Below are 23,546 nucleotides of genomic sequence, written 5' to 3' on the forward strand. Positions count from 1 at the left end.
AGAGTTTATGAAGTCTCTGTGCTTTCAGTTTCAAGGCTGATCCAACCCCAGGCCAGCACCACTGAATTAGGTTTAAATTACCTTATTTGTTGAAAACTTTCTTTGCTATGTTAATGATCTCAGTATGGGACTTTTGAGTAACATGGGAATTCATTAAAAAGTTAAAACAGTGAAACGTGCCAACTATATTTATTGTTACCTAACAATGATTTTTTTTTGTTGCAAAATCATTGCATTTTAATAACAATTCAGGTTAAATAATGGCAATGGATTTACTAGTGAATTAGGATATAAGCAGAGTTACAAGAATTGTTCTTCAACCTTTATTCAGCTATCTTTTACCTGTATTTACCTTTGGTTTTACTGATTTAACACTTCAGTTAAAATAGCATTATATAAAATTAATTTTCATTTTGCATATAAATTAGTTTTTTTCAAAAGCATAAATATAGTCCATTGGAAATGATGATTCTATTAGAGGGTGATAAAAAATTTACAGATAAAGTTTCTCTCAAATATTGGTCAATATGAATTTATAAAGTTTTACCTAACCATGATTTAAGTAGAAACAAACATAACTGTCACAATAAGAATTTTCCAGATATTTTACTGCTTTTCACTAATCTTTCATATCCTGGGGCTTGTAAATTCTTCTGGTTTCAAGTGATGAAAGACAGAGAGTTTAGAAGTTAGTATTGGCTTAAAAAAAATCCTGTTTTTTACTTTTACATCCGTGTATTATTAGCACTAGCAATTTAACATTGGTGGAGTGGGTAGCCATTCCCTTCTCCGGGGAATCTTTCCGATGAAGGGATTGAATCTGGGTTTACTGCATTGCAGGCAAATTCTTTACATCTGAGCCACTAGGGAAGCCCTGGTAAGTAGAATAATGGCACCTAAAGGTAATGCTTGTTCAATCTCCAGAATCTATGTGTACTCTTGTCCCTTGGTATTCGAAGGTGGTCAGGTCTAGGATCCTCGTATAAAATAGCATAGTTGTTTTTCTTGTCGTCTGACTCTTTCGTGACCCCCATTGACTGTAGTCTACCAGTCTCTCTGTCCATGGGGTTTCTCAGTCAAGAATACTGGAGTGGGTTGCCATTTTCTTCTCCAGGGGATCTTCCCCACCTAGGAATCGAACCTGTGTCTCTTTTGTGTCCTGCATTGGCAGGCAGATTCTCTACTGCTGAGCCAACAGGGAAGCCACCATATAGAAAATGGCTTAGTATTTGCCTAAAAACCTGTGCACATCCTCCTGAAGCTTTACATCATCTCTAGATCACCTATAAAACCTAATAATGTAAATGGTATTCAAATAGTTGCCAACGTGTGGTAAATTTAAATTTTGGTTTTTGGTACTTTTTGGAATTTAATTTTTTTTGAATACTTTTGATTGACGGTGGGTGGAATCAGTAGATGTGGAACCCATGGAGGTGGAGGGTCACCGGTATGCTAGTTTTGCTGCAAAAGGGACTTTACAGAAGTAACTCAGGATGTGGACTTTGTGTTGGTGACATTATTGTGGATTATTTGCCTGGGCTCAGTCCAGTCAAATGAGTCCTTAAAAAGGAAGAAAGTTTTCCAGCTGAATCAGAGAGGAGATGGAAGAGGAAGGAGCAGAGATCTGACACATCAGAGAGAGGCTTGCCCCACCTGTTGTTGGCTTTGAAGGTGGAGGAAGAGGGGGCCATGAGTCAAGGACTGCAGTTCCTTCTGGAAACTAGGACTGGTCCTCGGCTGATAGCTGGCAGCAGCAGCATACTAGGGCCTTGGTCCTAAACTTCAAGAACAACCCAAAATAAGAAGGAAATGGATTTTCCTCTAGGGCTCCTAGATGGGAATGCAGTCTGCAGATGTTAGTTTGGTGAGACCTGTATTGGACTTCTGAGCTGCAGAACTCTAAGATAGTCAATTTGTATTTTTTTAGCTGCTAATTTTTTATGGTGTCAATAGGACACAAATGTAGTAGCTTTCAAAACCCCATTTTAATTAATGTCTGAGTATGAATACAGAGCAGAAAATTATGTGACTGCTTCATTCCTGATGATTCTGTTCTGTTTTTGTGGGACTGAACCCAGACTCTCGGCAGTGAAAGTGCAGCGTCCTAACCACTGGACCACCAGGAAATGTCTCCTTCGATCTTCTTGTGATCTGTAAACATTTGTCCACTGCTCTACCTTTTGACAGACAATATTCTTTCTTTTTGGATATTATTCTTTCATAATATTCTGAATCCATTTTGAAGACAGTACTTTCTCTTCCTGCTCTCCCATGACAGATTCTCTGCCGATTCTTAAGGTCTTCATTTTTGTCTGTGTAGCCAGAAGATTCATGACCACATTGGTATTGACTTAATTTTGATCTCTGAGATGCCTCTTGTCTTCCCCCTCTTCCTAAACTCTCTTTCTTTTTAAATTTATTTTTTATCTTTTTGGCCATTCCATGCAGGATGCAGGATCTTAGTTCCCTGACCAGGGATTGAACCCTTGTCCCCTGCTTTGGGAGCACAGAGTTTTAACCACTGGACTGCTCAGAAAGCCCCTTAGGCTCTCTTTTTAGATGCTTGCCCCCACTGTACCTGTATATATGCATATAAATATATATATATTTTCAAAACTAGTGATCTAGTTGGGGAAAGACACTTAATCTCAGTGAACCTCAGTTTTCTCCTCTGTAAAATGGAGATAAAAACATCAGCTTCTTAAGAATTCCCTGGCAGTCCAGTAGTTAGGACTCCATGCTTTCACTGTCAAGAGTTCAATTCCTGGTTATGGAACCCAGAGCCCACAAGCTGAGGTGGTGTGTGGCCAAAAAAAAAAAAAAAAAAAAATCTGCTTCTCAAGGTTGTTAAGAGGGTTAAATGTATATACTTAATTACAAGTATAAACACAAGTTTATGTTAACCCTTTTCCCTGTTTTTGCATTACTATTTACAGTATTTGACTGTTAGGGATGATTCCCATCATCTTGTAAATTCTTAAAACACTCAGAAGACTCACTTTTAGTTACATGTAGTTGCATGACTTAGATTATCCCTGTTAATCCTACTTTAACTTAAAAAAAGAAAAAGTACAAACCATATTCCCCATTCCACAGATGAGAAACTAAGATCAGAGAGGTTACTTGTTACCTGACAAAAAAGTGATAGAGTCAGGCTTAAAATTCAGGTTTTCTGACTCTAGTTCAGTATTTTTCTTTATTTCATTCAGTTCTGTGTGTGAGACGGTTCAATTAAGGTTCAGACCATGTTATTTTCTTGATGTCTGACTTGTCTGCTCTGGACCTTGACTGTAATACTTTGCATCAGATGAGGCACAAAACTTTTTCATTTCTTCCCACATATTTCTGATTTTATGGTCTTCAGGCATGCCTTACTCCATATTGTGTCCAAGAGTTGGAAATGCCATTCTTAGCAAGCAACCTTTCAAGGTTTCCTGTGCAATAAGGACACAATTTTGTTGACTGCATCTCTCAAAACTTCCTTTACCTTTTCATTCCTTAGACTATAAATGAAGGGGTTCAGGAGAGGGGTCCCCATTATGGTGAGGACAGCAGTCACTTTGTCAAATTCCAGGGAGTGACTCTGGCTTGGTCTCACATACATGAAGATGTTGCTCCCATAGGCAATAGACACGACAGTGATGTGAGACGCACAGGTGGAGAAGGCTTTCTGACGCCCTTGGGCCGAGGGGATGCGCAGGATGGTAGAGATGATGTAGGTGTAGGACACGGTGGTGATCACCAGCGAGGTCAGGAGGATGAGAGAAGACAAGAGGAAGCTTATCATCTCAAGGAGACGAGTGTCTATGCAGGCCGCCTGCAGCAGAGGGGCGATGTCACAGAAGAAGTGACTAATCTCCTTCTGGCAGAAGGGCAGCCTGGACAGCAGAATAACTGGGCAGAGCACGGACAGGAAGGCCCCCACCCAGCAGCCCAGAACCAGCAGGAGACACACCCTGCTGTTCATGATGGTGGTGTAGCGCAGGGGGTTACAGATGGCCACATAACGGTCAAAGGACATCACCACCAGCAGGATGAACTCCACTGTCCCCAGGAAGAAGAAGAAGTATGTTTGGCTGATGCAGCCTGCAAGAGATATGGTTTTCTTGTCCTTGAGGAGAAAGGATAACAGTTTTGGGGTAACTGAGCTAGTGAATAAAATGTCCAAAAATGACAGATTACTGAGGAAGAAGTACATTGGGGTTTGGAGGCGATTATCAGCCCATATTAGGGAAATGATGACACCATTTCCAATTAGAGTGAGCATGTAAGTAAACAAGAGGACCACGAAGAGGAAAATCTGAAGCTTCTGGCGAGCAGGGAAGGCGGTCAGGATAAATTCGGTCACTGTGGTCTGATTCTGCACATCCATTGAATGCAGAGAAAGGTGGGCAGCATGCTTCTGAGAAAAAAAAAAAAAACAGAATATAAAGATGAAAGTCAGATTAAATAGGCTTTAAACTCCCAATAGCATCGAGAAGATGCAGTAGAAAGAGCTCTGAATGGAGAGTCAAGAGTGATTTGTTTCCATCCTGTCTCTGACCCTAATAAATGTAGGATCTTGGATAAATGACACGTGTTCTCCAAAGAGTCTTGCCATATTTAAAATTTTTGGTTGATGGAAATTATCTTCATAGTTCTATAAAGCTTGGTGACCTTTTAATTCTTTTTCTATACAATGCTTCTTTTCTACTTCCCTCTTCCTGACCTACTGTTTTCCAAGCTAAGTTCTGAGCTTGAGGAGAAATCTACCTCAGAATCCAGTCAATCAATTTGGAAAATGGAGAAAACGGAAAGCTAATAAAGCTGAGTTAGTTTTCTTGAGGTTTTTTTCAAGTTTTCAGGTATTGCTTAAATCAAAGAGCAGAGAAATGAAAATTGTGCAGTCAAATGAGAGGGAACTTATGTTTGTTTCTATTTATACTTACCTTTGTTATATGTGTTGAGGTAATACAATATCAAGTTGGACACATATTATTTTAATTTAGTAGTAATTGAATTCTCCATAAAGTTCTGTGGTATTTATTTATTTAATTTTTTTTGGCCTTGCTTCAAGCCTTGCAGTATCTTAGCTCCCCAACCAGGGGCTGAACCCGAACAGTGAGGGCACTGAGTCTAACCACTGGACTGCCAGGGAATTCCCCATGGTTTTTATTTTGTTAAAATTTGCTATAATCATATATGTTTTAAAATATCTACACTATTATGGAAGTAATAATATATGTATCATATATATGTATGTATAATATACAAGGTCAATGATATATGTGTCATAATTTGTGAAACCAATTTTATATATTTTGAAAAACATCTTTGGGAAAATGGTCAATGTTCTTCTATTTTGTTCTTTGCAATGTTATGTCTATGGCTACATGGAGAATAGACTTTATTCTCCCATTCTCCAAATGACTCTTAACAGGTTTCTACAAATAAGACTTCTATACCATATATTCTTTTCAGCCACTGGACGATCACATTATTAATTGTAGTTCAAAAATGGGCACAGAGAGCCTTCCCTCATGGTCCAGTGGTCTGGGAAGTAAGATCACACATAGTTTCACATTGCAGACAAAAAATAAAAAATAAATAAAAAGGTTGCAGATAGTGTTTGAAGCATTCAGCTTAATCTCTAGATACTGCTCAAATTTGCTGAACATCTATTGCATGCCTATAGGATGCAATCGACCCACTGTCCTTTGTTGTAATATTTTGTGAATAATCTTTTGATTTCAAGTTAAAAGAAGAAAATTATGAACCCTGAGCTGGGTTCTTTCTAATCTTAGAGCTCACCTGGTTCCTCTTTAAAGGAAAGCATTTTCCTCAGGCTCTAGCTGGGATATGGAACTCTTAGATGCTGTCTTTGTTTAAAGACATGCTTTTCTGAGCAAATTTCCATCTGAAAATTTGACTGTGACCTTTTCTGCTCCTTCATTTGCTTCTTCATTGCTGTTCAATACTTATTTATTGTACAAATCAAACAATCTGTATTATTTTAATAGTAAGAGTTTAGTACTCACCTTCCCTGTTTTAAATTAGGAAATTGTGTTTTTGTAGAATTATTTTACATTTCTGGGTAAGTAAATTCCTTTACAAAATGCATAATAGCTTCCATCCACTTAAGAGTAAATTTTAAACGTATTTGGATCTGAACAACTTGACTTGCTGGTGAATTTGTGGGAGAGCTCTTTTTATGTTCTTTTTAATCCTTGGCCCCACATCTATAAATGAGTATTGATCATCTACATATTCCTTTCAAGTCTAAATACATCTTTTACTTCCACGTGAGGGTCAGCATCCTTTCTACTCAAGCGACTATTCTTTGGGCACAAACGGCACTCATATTTTATTAAATAAATAGATCAGAATTGATGTGCTCCTCCCATGCAAAAAGTTGCAGCTGCTCAGCAAAGGTAAACTCAGAAGCCTGCATTTTCATGTATCAAATACAGATTGTATTACAACTGTATCCTCCTGGTGAGTGTCATCTTTTCTTTTGCTGTTAATGTGGCATCCATGTAGTCCTATTAATAAATAACTGATTGCTAAAATGTTAAAGCTAGGCTTGAGAAAAGGACCCAAACACCAAGGTGCCTAATAGATCTGATCTTTCAGGGTTTAGAGACAGGGTCTCAGGAAGGAAAACGTCTAGTATGAAAGAGAAGAGTTTATAATTGCAAGATGCATTATTCCATTTCCCTCATAATCTTCCAAACTGTTTCAAGACAATTTGTTTCATTTTCATGTTATCAAAGTTCTCCGAAGAGTCTCACCTACTGAAATAAGCTCTTGATACCAGTAGGAACTCTTTCCATCACAAATATTCTAATATTCACTCCTTCCCTACTGCTCCTGCACGCAGATAATAAACCTCTCAGCTGTTTACTACTGCAGGAAAGGCATAACTGTATCTGGGTGTAAAAGTATTAATGCTATTGAGGTTTGTGTGTGTGTGTGTATGTTAGTCACTCAGTTGTGTCTGATTCTTTGCACCCCCACGGGCTGTAGCCCACCAGGCTTCTCTGTCCATGGGATTCTCCAGGCAAGATTACTGGAGTGGATTGCCATTCCCTCCTCCAGAGGCTCTTCCTGACCCAGGGATCGAACCCTGGTCTCCTTCATTGCAGGTTGATTCTTTACCATTTGAGCTATAGGGAAGTCCTTCATATTGAGGTTCAGTCTAATAATAACATGGAGCACACTTTATAGAGAAGTAGAAACGTTTTAACTTTCCCTTTTTTTAGCCCTCCACACCTTTATCACTGAACTGGAGACTGACAGGTATCTTAACAGAATACTGTAGATATTCATGAAGCTACATCTCATCTATTCTATTTATTCTTCCATTTATCTAGTAAACCATTCCACTTCCTCTATAATATCCTCTATTTTCTTTCTAGCCTATATAGTCTTTGATGGCCCTGATAGGAACCTAATTTCACTCTGATACTGTAAAATTTGAATAATTTGGTATCTTCAAAGCATTATGCCATTTTTTAGCAATAAAAATATGGGATGTTTGAAATCAGAGTTGCTCTTTGCCATGGTTGTCACAGGATCACATACCTTTGGGAAAAAATGGCATTGGGAACTTTCTATTTTGCCTTATTTAGGTAAAATACACTTCTCTGAGAAAAATTAAAAATGGTCTCCTCTGTAGAGGCTCTCAAATTCACGATAGTGAAAAAAACCCCCCAAGTTTGTGTTAGCCTTTTCTATTACAAATGGTTTCTGTTAGATCTCAGGATCCCATCATGTCCAGGAGGAAAGGTTCTGGACCATGACAACCTGTGTATCACAATTTAATTATAACCTTGACAAATGTAGGTTTTCTTTTTCTGGTCTTTTTACTCACTACCATTTTTTCTGTGGATCCTGAAAATTTGCATAAAATCGCACATTTCAAGAATTTGGCTGTAGGAAAAAGAGGGAGAGTATAGTAGGTATTGGAATCAGAGAACCTGTGTTGTATTTCTTGTTTGGCCACTTAGAAGTTCATGATCTTTAATAAGACTCTAAAGCAGCCTGGGTCTTTTCTTCCTCATCTCTAAAATGAGAATGGATGTGATGTCAGATTGATGGTCCTAACCTTGATGTTCAATATGTCTTTAAGAACCTAGGCTGAGGAAGGATGAAGAGAGCAGGACTAAGATTTGGAGATGGGTAGATCTGAGATGCTATCAGGAAAATGTGAAAAAGTTCAGTTGTAACTGAGGTACATTAAACACACGAATTTACAAATTATAGTAAAGGTATTACATTTGACTTTGCCATCACTAATTTTTTTGGCAGGGCAGTAATTGGACTTTAACTTATAAAATACACATGCAAACCCATATATTAAGACTCAGACTCTATAAATTATAAATACGGATGCATGCAATATAAAATGTACTTACATCATACTGATTGTAGAACAGCTGATATTTTCTTCATTCAAATATGTTAAGAACCTCAAAATTGTGGTATTTCTTCTCAAGCCTTCCATCCATTATTCTTTACATTCTTTTATTGCTTCAACTTTGAATTCCATATAAATTTCTCTCAGTCTTACTCTGAGACTCTTCTCCATATAATATATATCTCTTTCTTCAAAATCACACCCAACGGTTATTCAGTTTTTGCTGAAGTACTTAATCCACCTTCATTGAATGAGAATCTGTCCTTCAATAATGTCTGGTCCCAGGAAAAAAGTTTAAGTTTTGACTAATACTAAATTTCAAGTGTTATTTTATTATTTAATCATCTATTTTACACATTCGGTGAATCTTAATTCAGAATATTTTCCTGAGTTTCAAGCAGCTTGTTGTCTGGATCACATTTTTGCCAACAAAGCAGAATGGTGAGTTTAGTGATAAAGTCAGACCCAGTGCATTAAGAGTAGGTTCTCTGACTTCCAGTTTCTATCTATGGCAAAAAGACTGAAAGACTTTCTGACTGAAATCTTCCTAAATCTTAGATTTTTTCCCTCACTTGTAGGGATATAATTTCCTGTCTATTCAGTTAATTTTTATATCTTCTTTGGCTCCATCCAGAAACTTGGAACTCTTCAAAACCACAGACTCTTGGGTTAGAAGAGAACAAAAGGGCATATGAGATAGTCTGGTGCTAAAATATTCTGTACTGTCTCTGTTGTCTAGTGATGTGAAACTATTTTTAAAGGCACATCATTTCACTTCAATGATCTTCATCATCAAAAAAATTCATATTTGCATTTGAACTGTCTAAAAACTTCCTTCATTTTGTTTAGTCACTCCTGTTCATTCATCAGGCATATATATTGTGACTTGATTTTAGACATATCTACTTTATTTTCTTTCCCCTGGAAATAATATTAGTTTCTGGACATTGACGTGATTCCAGTATTAAAGATTTTACAGTCATATTTAGAGATTTGGTCTAGAATGGCTCTTGGGATTCTGGGATTAAAAAAAGGTTAATTATTATTATTGCAATCCTGGGATGTTAGAACTGAAGTTACTAATCACATTTAGAAAGTTAAGGTCTCCTGAGTGAGTCTCTTGGGTGTTTATTTAGAGTAAAATTTAGAGATATGCTTAAAGCCTTAATGAACTAAAAACTTGGAATACTTACATAAGAAATGTTCACAATGTATTGAAATATTAAGATGCTTTTCAAACTGAGATTATTTATGTGCTATATATGCCCACATACATATTTTTAGAAAGTATTTTATTGAGATGTGATTTATACACAATAGGCACTTTTAAGGATATAATTTGTTGATTTTTGACAAATTTATAGTCACATACCCACCACCATCATTACATGAATGGTTTAAAATATTTATTTTACCTCAAATATTTCACATGACCTTTTGCAGGTCAATGCGGTCACGTCCCTACCTCAGCACCTGACAACCACTGATGTGTTTTCTGTATGTGTAATTTTGATTTTTCCAGCTTTTTGAACATAAATTCAACCTGCAGAATATAGTTTTCACTTAATCTGGGGCTTCAGGATTAAGCTGAGTGTTTTAGGCATCAGTAGTTTCTTCATCACACAGTTCCCTTATTTGTTCACCAGAAGATGGGCACCTGAGTTATTTTCAATTTTTGTTTATTATGAATTAAACTTCTATGAACATTTGCGTTCATGCTTCTATATGAATATTTGTTTTCCTTTCTTTTGGACTCGTTCCTAGGAGTTTAATTACTGAGTCGCATGGTAAATACGTTTAATGCTGTAAGAAACTGTCAAGGTGTTTCCCAGAGTTGTTCTGTTATTTTTCTTTGTATCAGCCACTGTGTGAGGCCCGTAGCTCCACACCATTGCAAACACTTGGTCTTTTCAGTTATTTCTTTTTTAAGTGCATAGATGGTGGAATCACTTAATTTATCTTCATTGTTCATCTTTGTTGAGGTATATTTGACAGTAAATTGTACATGTTTACAGTGTACAATGTGATGATTTGGCATACACATCTTCTGTGAAATGAATATCACAGTCGGGTTATTTCACTCACATAGTAATGATTTTTATGTGTGTGAAATCTTAAAGTCTACCATCTTACCATGTATCAAGCACATAATACAGTATTATTAACTACTGTCACTATGATCTATGAATGCTTGGAGGTTATTCATCTTATAAAAGAAAGTTTATGCCTTTTGACCAGCATCTTTTCATCTCCCCATCTCCTAGACACTAGTAACCACCATTCTTCTCCCTTATTTTTATGAAATTGATTTATTTTTTATCCCATGTAATAAGTGAGATCATACAGTTTTTCTCTTTCTCTTTCTGGCTAATTTCACTTAGCATAATGTCCTCTAGTTTCATCCTTGCTATGGCAAAAGTAAGGATTTTCTTCTTTGAAAGTTTGAATAAATAATAAATAATATTGTCTATCTATATGTTATCTATCTGATCTTCTTTATCCATTCATCCATAAGTGGACACTTACATTGTTTTCATATCTCGGCTAGTGAATATTAAATTACAGCTATCTCTTTGAAATACCAATTTTGTCCTCTGAATAAAATGGAATTGAATTACTGGATCTTATGATTATTCTATTAAAAAATTTGAGGAACCTCCATATTATTTTCTATAGTACCTATATCAATTTACATTCCCACCAACAATATACAAGGGTTCCCTTTTTCTTCATGCTTGTCAGCATTTGTTATCTGTTGTCTTTCTTGATGACAGCCATCCTAAGAGGTGTTAGGTGTTATTTCATTGTGGCTTTGACTTGCTTTCCCTGTTAGTTAGTGATGTCAAGCACCTTCTCATGTACTTGTTGGTTATTTGTATGCCTTCCTTGACTATTTAAGTAGGTAAAGCAAGAAGTGTCACTTGTCATCCAGTTCTACAAGGGTTAAGTCACTAGCCACCTTCTACTATAATATATGCTGGATTGTACACAGCCAAAAATCATGTATATACTGGACTCTACCCCTATCTCTTTGGAGAAGTTTCAATTCTTGGCCATTATCACTTTAAAGTATTGCACTTACTCTTTTTTCCTTCTACCACCTCTCTTTCTGAATTTCTAATTACATGTCTGCCAGTTATCAATTTATGTTTCTCAGCTATTTTCTTGGGCTCCAAAATCACTCCAGATAGCGACTGCAGCCGTGAAATTAAAAGACAATTGCTGCTTGGAAGAAAAGCTATGACCAACTTAGACAGCATATTAAAAAGCAGAGACATTAATTTGCCGACAAAGATCCATCTAGTCAAAGCTATGGTTTTTCCAGTAGTCATGTATGGATGTGAGAGTTGGACTATAAAGGAAGCTGAGCACCGAAGAATTGGTGCTTTTGAAGTATGGTGTTGGAGAAGACTCTTGAGAGTCCCTTGGACTGCAAGGAGATCCAACCAGTCAATCCTAAAGGAAATCAATCCTGAATATCCATTGGAAGGTCTGATGTTGAAGCTGAAACTCCAATACTTTGGCCAGCTGATGCAAAGAACTGACTCAGTGGAAAAGACCTTGATGCTGGGAAAGATTGAAGGTGGGAGGAGAAGGGGATGACAGGATGAGATGGTTGGATGGCATCACCGACTTGATGGACTTGAGTTTGAGTAAGCTCCAGGAGCTGGTGATGGACAGGGAGGCCTGGTGTGCTGCAGTCCATGGGGTCGCAAAGAGTTGGACACGACTGAGTGACTGAACTGAACTGGGCTCCATCTCTACCTGTTATCATCTGATCTGTGATAATGGATCAGGATCATAAAGAATTTTTCCTTTATGGCAACTTGATGTGGAGACATCTGGTGTATCTAGATCAAACTGACAATCTTGAACCCCCTAGATCACTCTCAATCTTCCTCATAAAAGTGAATAGCTTTCACTGTGATGTTTGAGGAAACCTCATGCACCCCATGTTCACAGTTCATAGTAGCATTATTTTACAATTGCCAAGATATGGAATCACCCTAAGTGTCCATCAACAGATGGAAGATGTGATACACACACACACAGACACACACACACACACACATTGGAATACTACTTAGCCTTAAAAAAGGAAGAAATTTTACCATTTGAAACACCATGGAAGAACCTGGAGGACATTATGCTAAGTGAGATAAGTCAGACAGAGACAAATATTGTATGATTTCACTTATGTGTGAAATCTAAAAAATATAACAAAGTGAATTTAAGAAAAAAGCAACATACTCATAGATATAGAAAATCTAGTGGTTACCAGTGGGGAGAGGGATTGGGAGAGAAGGAATAGTGGGGTAGAGAATTCAGACGTACAAATTATTACATACAAAATGAATAAGCTATGAGAATATATTGTACAACACAAGAAATATAGCCAATATTTTATAAAAAATATAAGTTAACAATAAGCTGTAAAAATTGTGAATTACTATGTTGTATATGTGGAACTCATATTATATTGTACATCAAGTGTATTTCAATAAAAAACTTAAAAATTCAAATAATATTTAATTTAGTTATAAATTTGAAAATGGAAACTGAGAGAGGTGTTCAGAGAAAACTAAATTAAGTATATTATGTATATAATCAGTAGATTTAATGTATTAAACTCACACACACAAAAAGTCACAGCCCACCAGAAAATATACACTGAGTTCCTTCCAGAGTGAAAGTAAAAAGTGAAAGCTGTTCAGTTGTGTCTGACTCTCTGTGATCCCATGGACTGTAGCCAGTCAGGCTCCTCTGTCCATGGGGATTCTCCAGGCAAGAATACTGAAGTGGCTAGCCGTTCCCTTCCGCAGGGGATCTTCCCAACCCAGGGATCGAAGCCAAGTCTCCTGCATCGCAGGCAGATTCTTTACCATCTTCCTTCCAGAGTACCAGGCACTTACAGGCCATTTCTGTTCTCAACTTGGGAACTCACGTTGACCAAACACAGGTCTGTTCCCAGGTTCCAGCTGCTTCTGCCCCCAAGGACTCATTCCAAACCACCGGGATTCATGGTGCTGGGATTCAGCCGTGTGACCCAAAGGGCTTCCCAGGTGGCTCAAACGGTAAAACATCTACCTGCAACGCAGGAGACCTGGGTTCAATCCTTGGGTTAGGAGGATCCCCTGGGGAAGGAAATGGCAACCCACTCTAGTACTCTTGCCTGGAAAATTTCATGGAGAGAGGAGCCTGGTAGGCTACAGTCCATGGGGCTGCAAAGAGTCGGACATAACTGAGCGACTTCACTTTCTATGTGATAAAAAAGCCTGAATTGTGCTCCAAAGGCCAAGTTTTGGGGATCTGTTCTATTTTATCAACTCAGGTCAGACCAAAGCATGGAGCAGTTAATGCCACAGCTTCAGTTAACTTTTTTTTTTTTTGACCATATTGCATGGCATGTAGGATCTTAGTTCCTAGAGCAGGGATAGAATCCATATGCCCTGCAGTAGAAGCAGAGTGTTAACCATTGGGCCACCAGGGAAGTCCTCCAGGCAGTCTTGTTAAATTACCCTAATTTAGGAAGACAACATTAAAAAGATATTACAGCCCTTTGCAGCAACTGGCCTGACCCCTCCGCCTAAGAAAAGTTAGAAATTGCCTTCTAAGTTAACCCACTACCACCCCGGCGTCCAAGGCACAGATGAACTTGGGCCAGGTGATCATAGGTGGTGCCTGACAAGAGTGGTGTCAGTGTCCAAGGTGGGTGTTCAGAAACGGGGTCCTGGGAAAGCAGCCTTGTAGGTCTGTTACTGAGTCCAAGCTCACTCTGTCAGCTGGTGGCACAACAGTCCAGTAAGTCAGGAGATGAGGTGTTGAGGAAAGGAATACGACTTTGTTTGGAAAGCCAGCTGACCAAGAAGATAGTTGACTAGTGTCTCAAAATAGCCACCTTACTGAGGTCTGGATGTCAGTTTCTTTTGTTGAACACAGAGCAGGAGGAGGTGAGGAAGTAAAGTAAAAGGACTATTAATCTTGCAAATATCTCCTGGAATGGCCAGCCCTGAGGCAAGGGTGGGGGTTGAGGTGTTAATTTCTTCTCTCTTGCTGCCACCTACAGGTGGACAATATCCTTTTGATAAACAAAACCAACAGGAAGCAAAAATTAAAGTAAAACAACAACAACAAAAATCCTACCTGCAGTCAGATTTTGTTCTTGGCTATCACAGGTCCAGTGAGGTCCAGTGTTTCTGAGAGCCCTTCCCAGAGGTGGCGGGTTAGCTCAAGTGGCCGCAGTCTGTGATGGAGTGCGGGAGACCTGGATGAGGATCCCAGTAAGGTGACATAAATCACCTACATATGACAGTCCTTCTGGGTCTTCGTTTACATTTGACTAATTATCTTGTGCCTTTCTTCACACCTGACTGGTCCATGAACCCTCCTCAATATATATGAGCAACTTTTCTCTAAGATGGACCCCACTGCAGAGGCCTGTGGGTTCCTGTCCACACTTATTATGGGGTGGGGTCCCCTCCCTTTTTGACCCGCCAGAAGGCTTCCTGCGCATGTGCAGACAGGGAAGTCTTCCTTGACCTCTGAGGGTAGACATCTTATCTCTTTACCTTAACTGAGCTCAGGTTTTGCCACTCATCTTTGGACTTTCTGGGTGAGAACAAAGTTTAAATTTTACTCCACTTGACAAACACCGGGTGTCTGGCCCAGAGGCCCATCCGTCTCCTACCTCATTCCCACTGTTGGAGCTGAGATTCTATCCTCTTCACGCCCCCTTTGACAACACAAAGCTTGCTTTCCAGCCAGTTTACCTTTAGGGTAGAAATGAGGACCTGGGAGCCCACTGGTGGTGGGGCCCGCAGGTACGGTGGACAGGACGCCTGAACCCACAGGTGCTTCAGCTTGCAGCTCTCTGCAGAAACGTGCCTTCCAAGCATGGATGCCTCTTGCCTGTGCCCTTGTTGTGGGTGAGGTTGCCAGCTTGGTGCAGGAAGGACGGAATTGCTCTTGGAGAGGCTGTTTGTAGCTGAAGCTCTTCTGCCCGGTGAACAGGGCTCTGAAGTTCTCTATCTCTGAGGACGGTTGCCTGCAGCTCCAGCATCATGCAGCCCAGCGATAGCTTGTCCAAATACAGGAACAGGTCTCTGAGGAAGAGGGTGGGCGGCCGGCAGGGACCGTGGGGATGTGCCTCGGAGAGGAGCCCGGTTGCTCCAGCGGGGCAGGGAGAGCAGGTGGGGCCCTCCCGCGCAGCGCAGCATCTGGGGTGCGGGTCCGGGTGGGGCTGCAGGGCAGGGAGTGGAGACCACAGAAGTCAGAGTCATGCGCGCCCAGAGGGCCTACTGCTTAGCTAAACTTTGGACACACTCCAGATAAATGCCTTGGTATAGTTCACTGACTCCTTTGAGAATTTTTGTGATTTGATTGGGATGTATATTCACAGTTCTTCTTTCTGAGAAATCTGTTACAGCTGAGTCTGGAGGAAGGAGTGTGTGAGAATTAGCTGATAAATGGATAGATGAGTTGCTTACATAACACAGTGGTTCTCTGGTTAAGATGGCCTTTATCCGTAGTTGCCTGTTTTTGCATACTCAGTCCAGTCGGACACTTTGAGACCCCATGGACTAACCTTCCAGGCTTCTCTGATGCCTGGTCCATGGAATTCTCCACGCAAGAATGCTGGAGTGAGTTGTCACTTCCTTCTCCAGGGGATCTTCCCGATCCAGGGATGGAACTAGCCTCTCCTGCATCTCCTGTGTTGGCAGGCATGTTCTTTACCACAATGCCACCTGGAAAGCCGCTCTCCGTAGTTGTAGGAATATACATTTTCTAACAGGTGGACACTGTCTAAGATGTCTACAAGTTAGTTTGGTATATTTTCTGCCTCCATTTCCCATATTGAAAAACAATAGTTTGAGGCATTAGCCACAGGTGGGTATAGGAAGAGGGAAGACTTTTCTAGTTGTCTTAAAATTTGGGACAAGCAGTTCCCATTTTCCAAGTTAATCTAATTGGAATCACTGTAGAAATAAATATCATTACCTGGTAGTATAAGTACTGATCTTAAGAATAATACTCAGCCGTTAAAAAGAATTCATTTCAATCAGTTCTAATGAGATGGATGAAACTGGAGCCCATTATACAGAGTGAAGTAAGCCAGAAAGATAAAGAACATTACAGCATACTAACACATATATATGGAATTTAGAAAGATGGTAACGATAACCCTATATGCAAAACAGAAAAAGAGACACAGAAGTACAGAACAGACTTTTGAACTCTGTGGGAGAAGGTGAGGGTGGGATGTTTCGAAAGAACAGCATGTATATTATCTATGGTGAAACAGATCACCAGCCCAGGTGGGATGCATGAGTCAAGTGCTCGGGCCTGGTGCACTGGGAAGACCCAGAGGAATCGGGTGGAGAGGGAGGTGGGAGGGGGGATCGGGATGGGGAATACGTGTAACTCTATGGCTGATTCACATCAATGTATGACAAAACCCACTGAAAAAAAAAAAAAAAAGAAAAAGAATAATATCAAGCAATATAAAAAGCAGTATATTTATATGATTTTTCAGAGTTTATGAAGTCTTCTTGTACTTTCAGTTTCAAGACTGGTTCAACCTGAGACTGGCTCAATATGGGTACTTACCTCATATTTAAATGACCTCATTTGTTCAGGATTTTCTTTTTTGTTTAAATGATACCAGAGTGGGCTTTTGGAATTAATGGATTAATGAAAAGTTAAAATAGCACAAAGGGCTAACTATATTTATCTCTACTTGACAATAATTTAAATAAAAGCAAACACTTCACTAAAATAGGAACTTACCAATAATTTTGCTGCTTTTCAGTCTTTCTTCATCCTCTGGGGCTTGTAAATTCTTCTGGCTACAAGTGATGAAAGACAGTTTAAGATTCAGTATTTGCTTAAAAAAAAATACTATGTCCTCTTGTTTACTCTTACATTCTGCATCATTACTACTAGAAATTTAACATTGGTAAGCAGAATAATGGCACCTAAAGGTATCCTTGTCCTGTGAATATAATATACCTATGATCTGTAATACACTCATCCCTTTGGTATCTGAAAGGGATTAGGTACAGGATCCCCATACTAAAATTTCTTGATGCTCCAGACCTTTATATAAAATGGCATAGTAAGGGCTTCCCTGATAGCTCAGTTGGTAAAGAATCCGCCTGCAATGCAGGAGACCCTGGTTCGATTCCTGGGTTGGGAAGATCTTCTGGAGAAGGGGTAGGCTACCCACTCCAGTATTCTTGGGCTTCCCTTGTGGCTCAGCTGGTAAAGAAATCCACCCACAAAGCAGAAGACCTGGGTTCAATACCTGGGTTGTAAAGATTCCCTGGGGAAGGGAACAGCAACCCACTCCAGTACTCTGGCCTGGAAAATTCCATGGACTGTATAGTTCATGGGGTCACAAAGGGTCGGACATAGCTGAGCAACTTTCAGTTTTTGTTTATTTGCTTCTAAACCTGTGCACAATACTCTTGAAAATTTGCATCATTTCTAGATTACCTATAAAACCTAATAATGTAAATGTTATGCAAACAGTTGTTAGCGTGAGGCAAATTTAAATTTTGCTTTCTGGTAATTTCTGGAATTTAATTTTTCCAATGCTTTTGATTGACAGTTGGTTGAATCAGCGGATGTGAGACTCAAGGATGTGGAGGGTCAACTCTATACCACTTTAGTTGCAAAAGGGACTTTACAGAAGTAGCTCAGGATGTGGACCTTGAGTTGGTGATGTTATTGTGGATTATTTGCATGGGTTCAGTCCAATCAAATAAATCCTTAAAAAGGAAGAACTTTTTCCAGCTGAGTCAGAGAGGAGATGGAAGAAGAAGGGGCAGAGATCTGACACATTAGAGAGAGGCTTGCAGCCCTGTTGTTGGCTTTGAAGGTGGAGGAAGTTGCGGAATGAACCAAGGACTGCAGCACCTTCTAGAAACTGGGACTGGTCCTTGGCTGATAGCCGGCAACATAATAGGGCCTTGGTCCTAGACTTCAAGGAAATGAATTCTGTCAACAACCCAAATGAGAAGAAAGTGGATTTTCTCCTAAAGGCCCTAGAAAGGACTATAGCCTGTGGATGTTAGCTGGGTGAGATCTGTATTAGACTCTTGACCTACAGAATATAAGATAATGAATCTGTATTGTTTTAAGCTACTAATTTTGTTATGGTGGCTTAGGACATTAAGATATATTGTTCAAAATTCCATCTTAATTAGTGTTTGATTATGAGTATGGATCAGAAAATTATAATGAATGCTTCATTCCTGGTGATCCTTTTTACCTTCTTTTGATCTTTACACATTTGTCCACTGCTCGATCTTTTGATGGACAATGTTCTTTTATAATATTCTGAATCCATTCTGAAGACAGCACTTTCTCTACCTACTCTCCCATGATGGATTTCCTGCTAATTCTTAAGGTCTTCATCTTTGTCTATGAAGCTAGGTGACCCAGGGTCACGCTGGTAGTGACCTGTTTTGTCTTCTGATGCCTCTTGTTTACTCCCGGTTCCTAAGCTCTCTTTTGGATGCTTATACCCATCGCACCGGCTCAGTGACTGTGTGGACAGAGGGCAGTTTACCTCTTGCCAGCCCCTTCCTCTTACAAATAAGTGAATCAGGTGAGGACATCATGAACCTCAGTTAGACCAATCTGATCCTCTTTTCAGAGATTTTGATTTAGAACTCAGATAATTTAAAGTAAATATTGATATAAATAATTTATGGAGCTTCCCAGATGGCTCAGTTGTAAAGAATCTGCCTGCCAATGTAGGAGATGCAGGTTTGATCCCTGGGTGGGGAAAATCCCCTGAAGAAGGAAATGGCAACCCACGCCAGTATTTTGGCCTGGAAAATCCCATGGACAGAGAAACCTGCGGCCTAACATCTATGGGGTTGCACAGAGTCAGATATGACTTAGTAAAAAACGACAGCAACAACAAACAAATAATGTATATCTCAAATGTTTGAATGTATCCTATATATATGTATATATATAGTTATATATTTGTTGAATATATTTATGATTGAAATATACATATATTTGTGAACAACTGAAGCAGCCATTACTTTCTTTGTGCAGAGAGAAGTGGAAATAAATAGTCTGTAGAGAAAGAAACATGAATCAGGTATGTACTAGTTTGCTGTGATGCCATAACAAATCACCACAAACTTGGTGGCTTAAAACAACACTAATGTGTTCTGTTACAGTTCTGGAGGAGAGAAATCCAAAGTCAGTTTCACTGGGCCTAAACTTGGTTGTCAGCTATGCCATACCAGAGGCTTTAGGGGAGAAGCAATTCATTTCCTGGCTTTTCCCCAGCTTTTGAAGGTGCATTCCTTGACTTATGGCTCCTTCCTCCATCTTCAAAGCTATCAGCACAGCAACTTCAAATCTCTGCTTCCACGATCACATTACCTTCTTTTGTGTGGTAAAATCTCCCCTCTGCTCTCTCATATAAGGATCCTTGTGATTACAGTTAGTACCCATCTGGGCAATCCGGTATCCTCTCCCTTTTTCAAGTTCTTATTCACTTTTACAAAGTGAAAATCCTTTACTTACGTGCTCTGTGCATTACATTTGCAGGATTCAGGTATTAGGGGTTCTTTGGGGTTCATCATTCATCTGGCCTACCACAAGATATTTGGAAAAAAACTGATAATACAGAGATCAATTAGGTGCCCCCCCGCCCCCCCTCCCTGCCCCCGAGCTGGAGAGAGACTTAAAGGGAAGAGAGTATCTGCCTTGTGTTTTTTAAAGGATTTCTAGATCCTGATTCTAGCTCCTTTGCAGACCTTGCTATTTCTTACCTCCTAGGGTTTTATTCGGTATTCTTCTTATAATAAATACCCATTTTACTTAAGCTCGCTTGGTTACTTTTCCCCATTTGTTTTCCCCCAACCAGGTAAATTCTAGGATATTAATTCTTCTATAGATGATGACCACATTGGCCAGTTGCCACAGGCCATCAGTCTAGACTGTCAGTTACTGCCCCTGAATAACTGGTTTTCCTTTCAGTCCGTCGCTTCTCAAAGTCTGTTCTCCCTCATCCTGATACTTCTTGGTCTGCAGGTTTTCTAGATAATGAGGACTGGCAGGGAAGGCTCTTATCTCAGAAAAAGTGGATACCTTCCATGTTAACTTGTTTCCTGCCTTAACTTTCTTCCCATTTAATATTTCATGATGTAAGGAAGTGCTGAAGTAGGCTGGAGCTCACATATATCTGCACATACATAGTCAAAATCAGTGATGTAGTTTGGGGCAAGATGCTCAGTGAACTTCAGTTTTCTCATCTGTAAAATGGAGATAAAAAATATCTGATTTTCAAGGTTGTTAAGAGGGTTAAATGATAAATATGCTGCTACTGCTGCTAAGTCACTTCAGTCGTGTCTGACTCTGTGCGACCCCATAGACGGCAGCCCACCAGGCTCTGCTGTCTCCAGGCAAGAACAATGGAGTGGGTTGCCATTTCCTTCTTCAATAAATGATATACATACGTACATTTAAGTACACTGTACAACACTGAGAAATGTTGCTCTTCTTCCTCATTTTGTTGTTGTTTTTCACAATTATTATTTACAGTATTTGACTGAGAGGGTTGAAGCCAATAGTCTTGCAAATGATAAAATGCCCAGTAATAAGAGTTCACTTTTAATTACATGTGGTGGCATGTCTTAGACTATTTCAGTTAAGCTTATTTTAACAAAAAGGAAAAGAACAAGCTGTATTCCCCACTTTACAGAAGGAAATGAAGGTCAGAGAGGCTGTGTCACCTGCTTAAAAAAACATATAAGAGTCAGGCTTAACATTCAGGTTTTCTGACCCTGGTTAGTATTTTTCTTTAATAATGATATTCTGCGTGTGAGACAGTTCAGTAAAAGAGTTCAGAGCCTGTTTTTTTTTTTTTTTTCCTCTGTGGCTGAATTACCTCCTTTAGACTTTGACTTTGCATCTGATGTGGCACGAGGGTTTCCATTTCTTCTTATACATCTTTGATTTTATGGTCTTCAAGCATACTTTACTCCACAATGTGTCCAAGATTTTAAACTGTCATTTTGCTTTTTTTTTTAAATATTTATTTACTTATTAAACATTAGGCATGTATAGTTATACCATGTGGGATCTAGTTCTCTGACCAGAGATCCAACCTGGGCCCCCTGCACTGGGAGCACAGAGTCTTAGCCACTGGACCACCAGGCAAGTCCTCAAAGTGCCATTTTTAGGAAACAGGCTTTCAAGGTTTCCTGTACAATGAGGATATAATTTTGTTGACTGCATCTCTCAAAACATCTTTTACAGTTTCATTCCTTAGACTATAAATGAAGGGGTTCAGGAGAGGGGTCACCATTATAGTGAAGACAGCAGTCACTTTGTCAAATTCCAAGGACTGATTTTGGCTGGATCTCACATACATGAAGATGTTGCTCCCGTAGGCAATAGACACAACAGTGATGTGAGAAGCGCAGGTGGAGAAGGCTTTCTGACGCCCTTGGGCCGAGGGGATGCGCAGGATGGTAGAGATGATGTAGGTGTAGGACACGGTGGTGATCACCAGCGAGGTCAGGAGGATGAGAGAAGACAAGAGGAAGCTTATCATCTCAAGGAGATGAGTGTCTATGCAGGCCGCCTGCAGCAGAGGGGCGATGTCACAGAAGAAGTGATTAATCTCCTTCTGGCAGAAGGGCAGCCTGGACAGCAGAATAACTGGGCAGAGCACGGACAGGAAGGCCCCCACCCAGCAGCCCAGAACCAGAAGGAGGCACACCCTGCTGTTCATGATGGTGGTGTAGCGCAGGGGGTTGCAGATGGCCACATAGCGGTCAAAGGACATCACCACCAGCAGGATGAACTCCACTGTCCCCAGGAAGAAGAAGAAGTATGTTTGGCTGATGCAGCCTGCAAGGGATATGGTCTTCCTGTCCTTGAGGAGAAAGGACAGCAGTTTGGGGGTAACTGAGGTAGTGTATGAAATGTCCAGCAATGACAGATTACTGAGGAAGAAGTACATTGGGGTTTGGAGGCGATTATCAGCCCATATTAGGGAAATGATGACACAATTTCCTGTTAGTGTGAGCATGTAAGTAAACAAGAGGACCATGAAGAGGAAAATCTGAAGCTTCTGGCGAGCAGGGAAGGCAGTCAGGATAAATTCGGTCACTGTGGTCTGATTCTGCACATCCATTGAGTGCAGAGAAGGTGGGCAGCATGTCTCTGAGAAAATAATAAAATAAAAAGATCAAATTCAACTTAAACTTTCAATCGTCAATATCATTGCTAAGATGCAGTAGAAAAAGATCTGAATGAAAAGTCGAGGGTGATTTGTTTTCCTTCTCTCTGTAACCCCATTAAAGGGAAGATCTTGGATTAATGCCCTGAGTTCCCTAAACTCAGTATTCTTATATTAAAATTTTTGGTTGAATAGAATTATCTTTGTGATTCCATAAAAATCTAGTCTTCATGACTTTATTCTTTTTTTATACAAATCTTCCATTTTTCATTTTCACTTTTCCTAGTGTTATTTTCCCAGCTAAATTCTGTGCCTCCTTAACTGAGAATCCAGCCAATCAACTTGAAAAATGGAAAAAGGAAATGTTAATAAAACTGAATTGCTGTTTTCAGAGTTATTTCAATGTTTCAGGTATTGTTGAAATCAAAGAGCAGAGACAATGAAAACTAGACAGTCAAATGAAAGGGGACTTGTTTCTGTCTCTCCTTGCTTTCATTATCAATATTATATTGGGTATCAAGCTGTACCCAAGTTACTTTGCTGTAATAGTAGTTGATGTCTCCATCAGGCTGCATAGGTTTTCTTTGTTTTTATTTTCCATAATGATATAAATTTTTATGTTTACACTGTTATGTTTGCACTGTTATGCAACAAGTAGGTCTGTGTTTCACAATTTGCAAAAGTGATTTCATATATTTTGAAAAATTGTTTTTGGGAAAATGGTCAATGTGGTTCTTTTTTGGTCATGTTATATCCATGGCAGCATCCAGAAGAATAACAAAATTTCCCCTCCCATCTCCCAACTGATTCTTCTTTTAATCTTTTTAATTAACATTTATTTATTTGTTTTTTGGCTGTGCTGGGTCCTCGTTCCTGTGTGGGTTTTACCCTACTTGCAGCGAGTGGGGGCTGCCCTCTGGTGTGGTATGT

The 23,546-nt window shown here is 39.5% G+C and overlaps 2 protein-coding genes across 2 annotated transcripts; both read right to left on the minus strand.

Annotated features, from left to right (window-relative positions):
- Positions 1–3,424: 3,424 nt before the first annotated feature.
- On the minus strand, positions 3,425–4,372 carry LOC136169212 (olfactory receptor 6M1-like). The gene has a single exon (XM_065937021.1). It carries the CDS (start codon positions 4,370–4,372, stop codon positions 3,425–3,427), a length of 948 nt encoding a protein of 315 aa, XP_065793093.1.
- Positions 4,373–21,623: 17,251 nt separating this feature from the next.
- LOC136169213 (olfactory receptor 6M1-like) lies at positions 21,624–22,571 on the minus strand. The gene has a single exon (XM_065937022.1). It carries the CDS (start codon positions 22,569–22,571, stop codon positions 21,624–21,626), a length of 948 nt encoding a protein of 315 aa, XP_065793094.1.
- Between the last annotated feature and the right edge of the window lie 975 nt (positions 22,572–23,546).

This window comes from Muntiacus reevesi, chromosome 5 (genome assembly GCF_963930625.1).
Source record: "Muntiacus reevesi chromosome 5, mMunRee1.1, whole genome shotgun sequence".
Classification (NCBI taxonomy): Eukaryota; Metazoa; Chordata; class Mammalia; order Artiodactyla; family Cervidae; genus Muntiacus; species Muntiacus reevesi.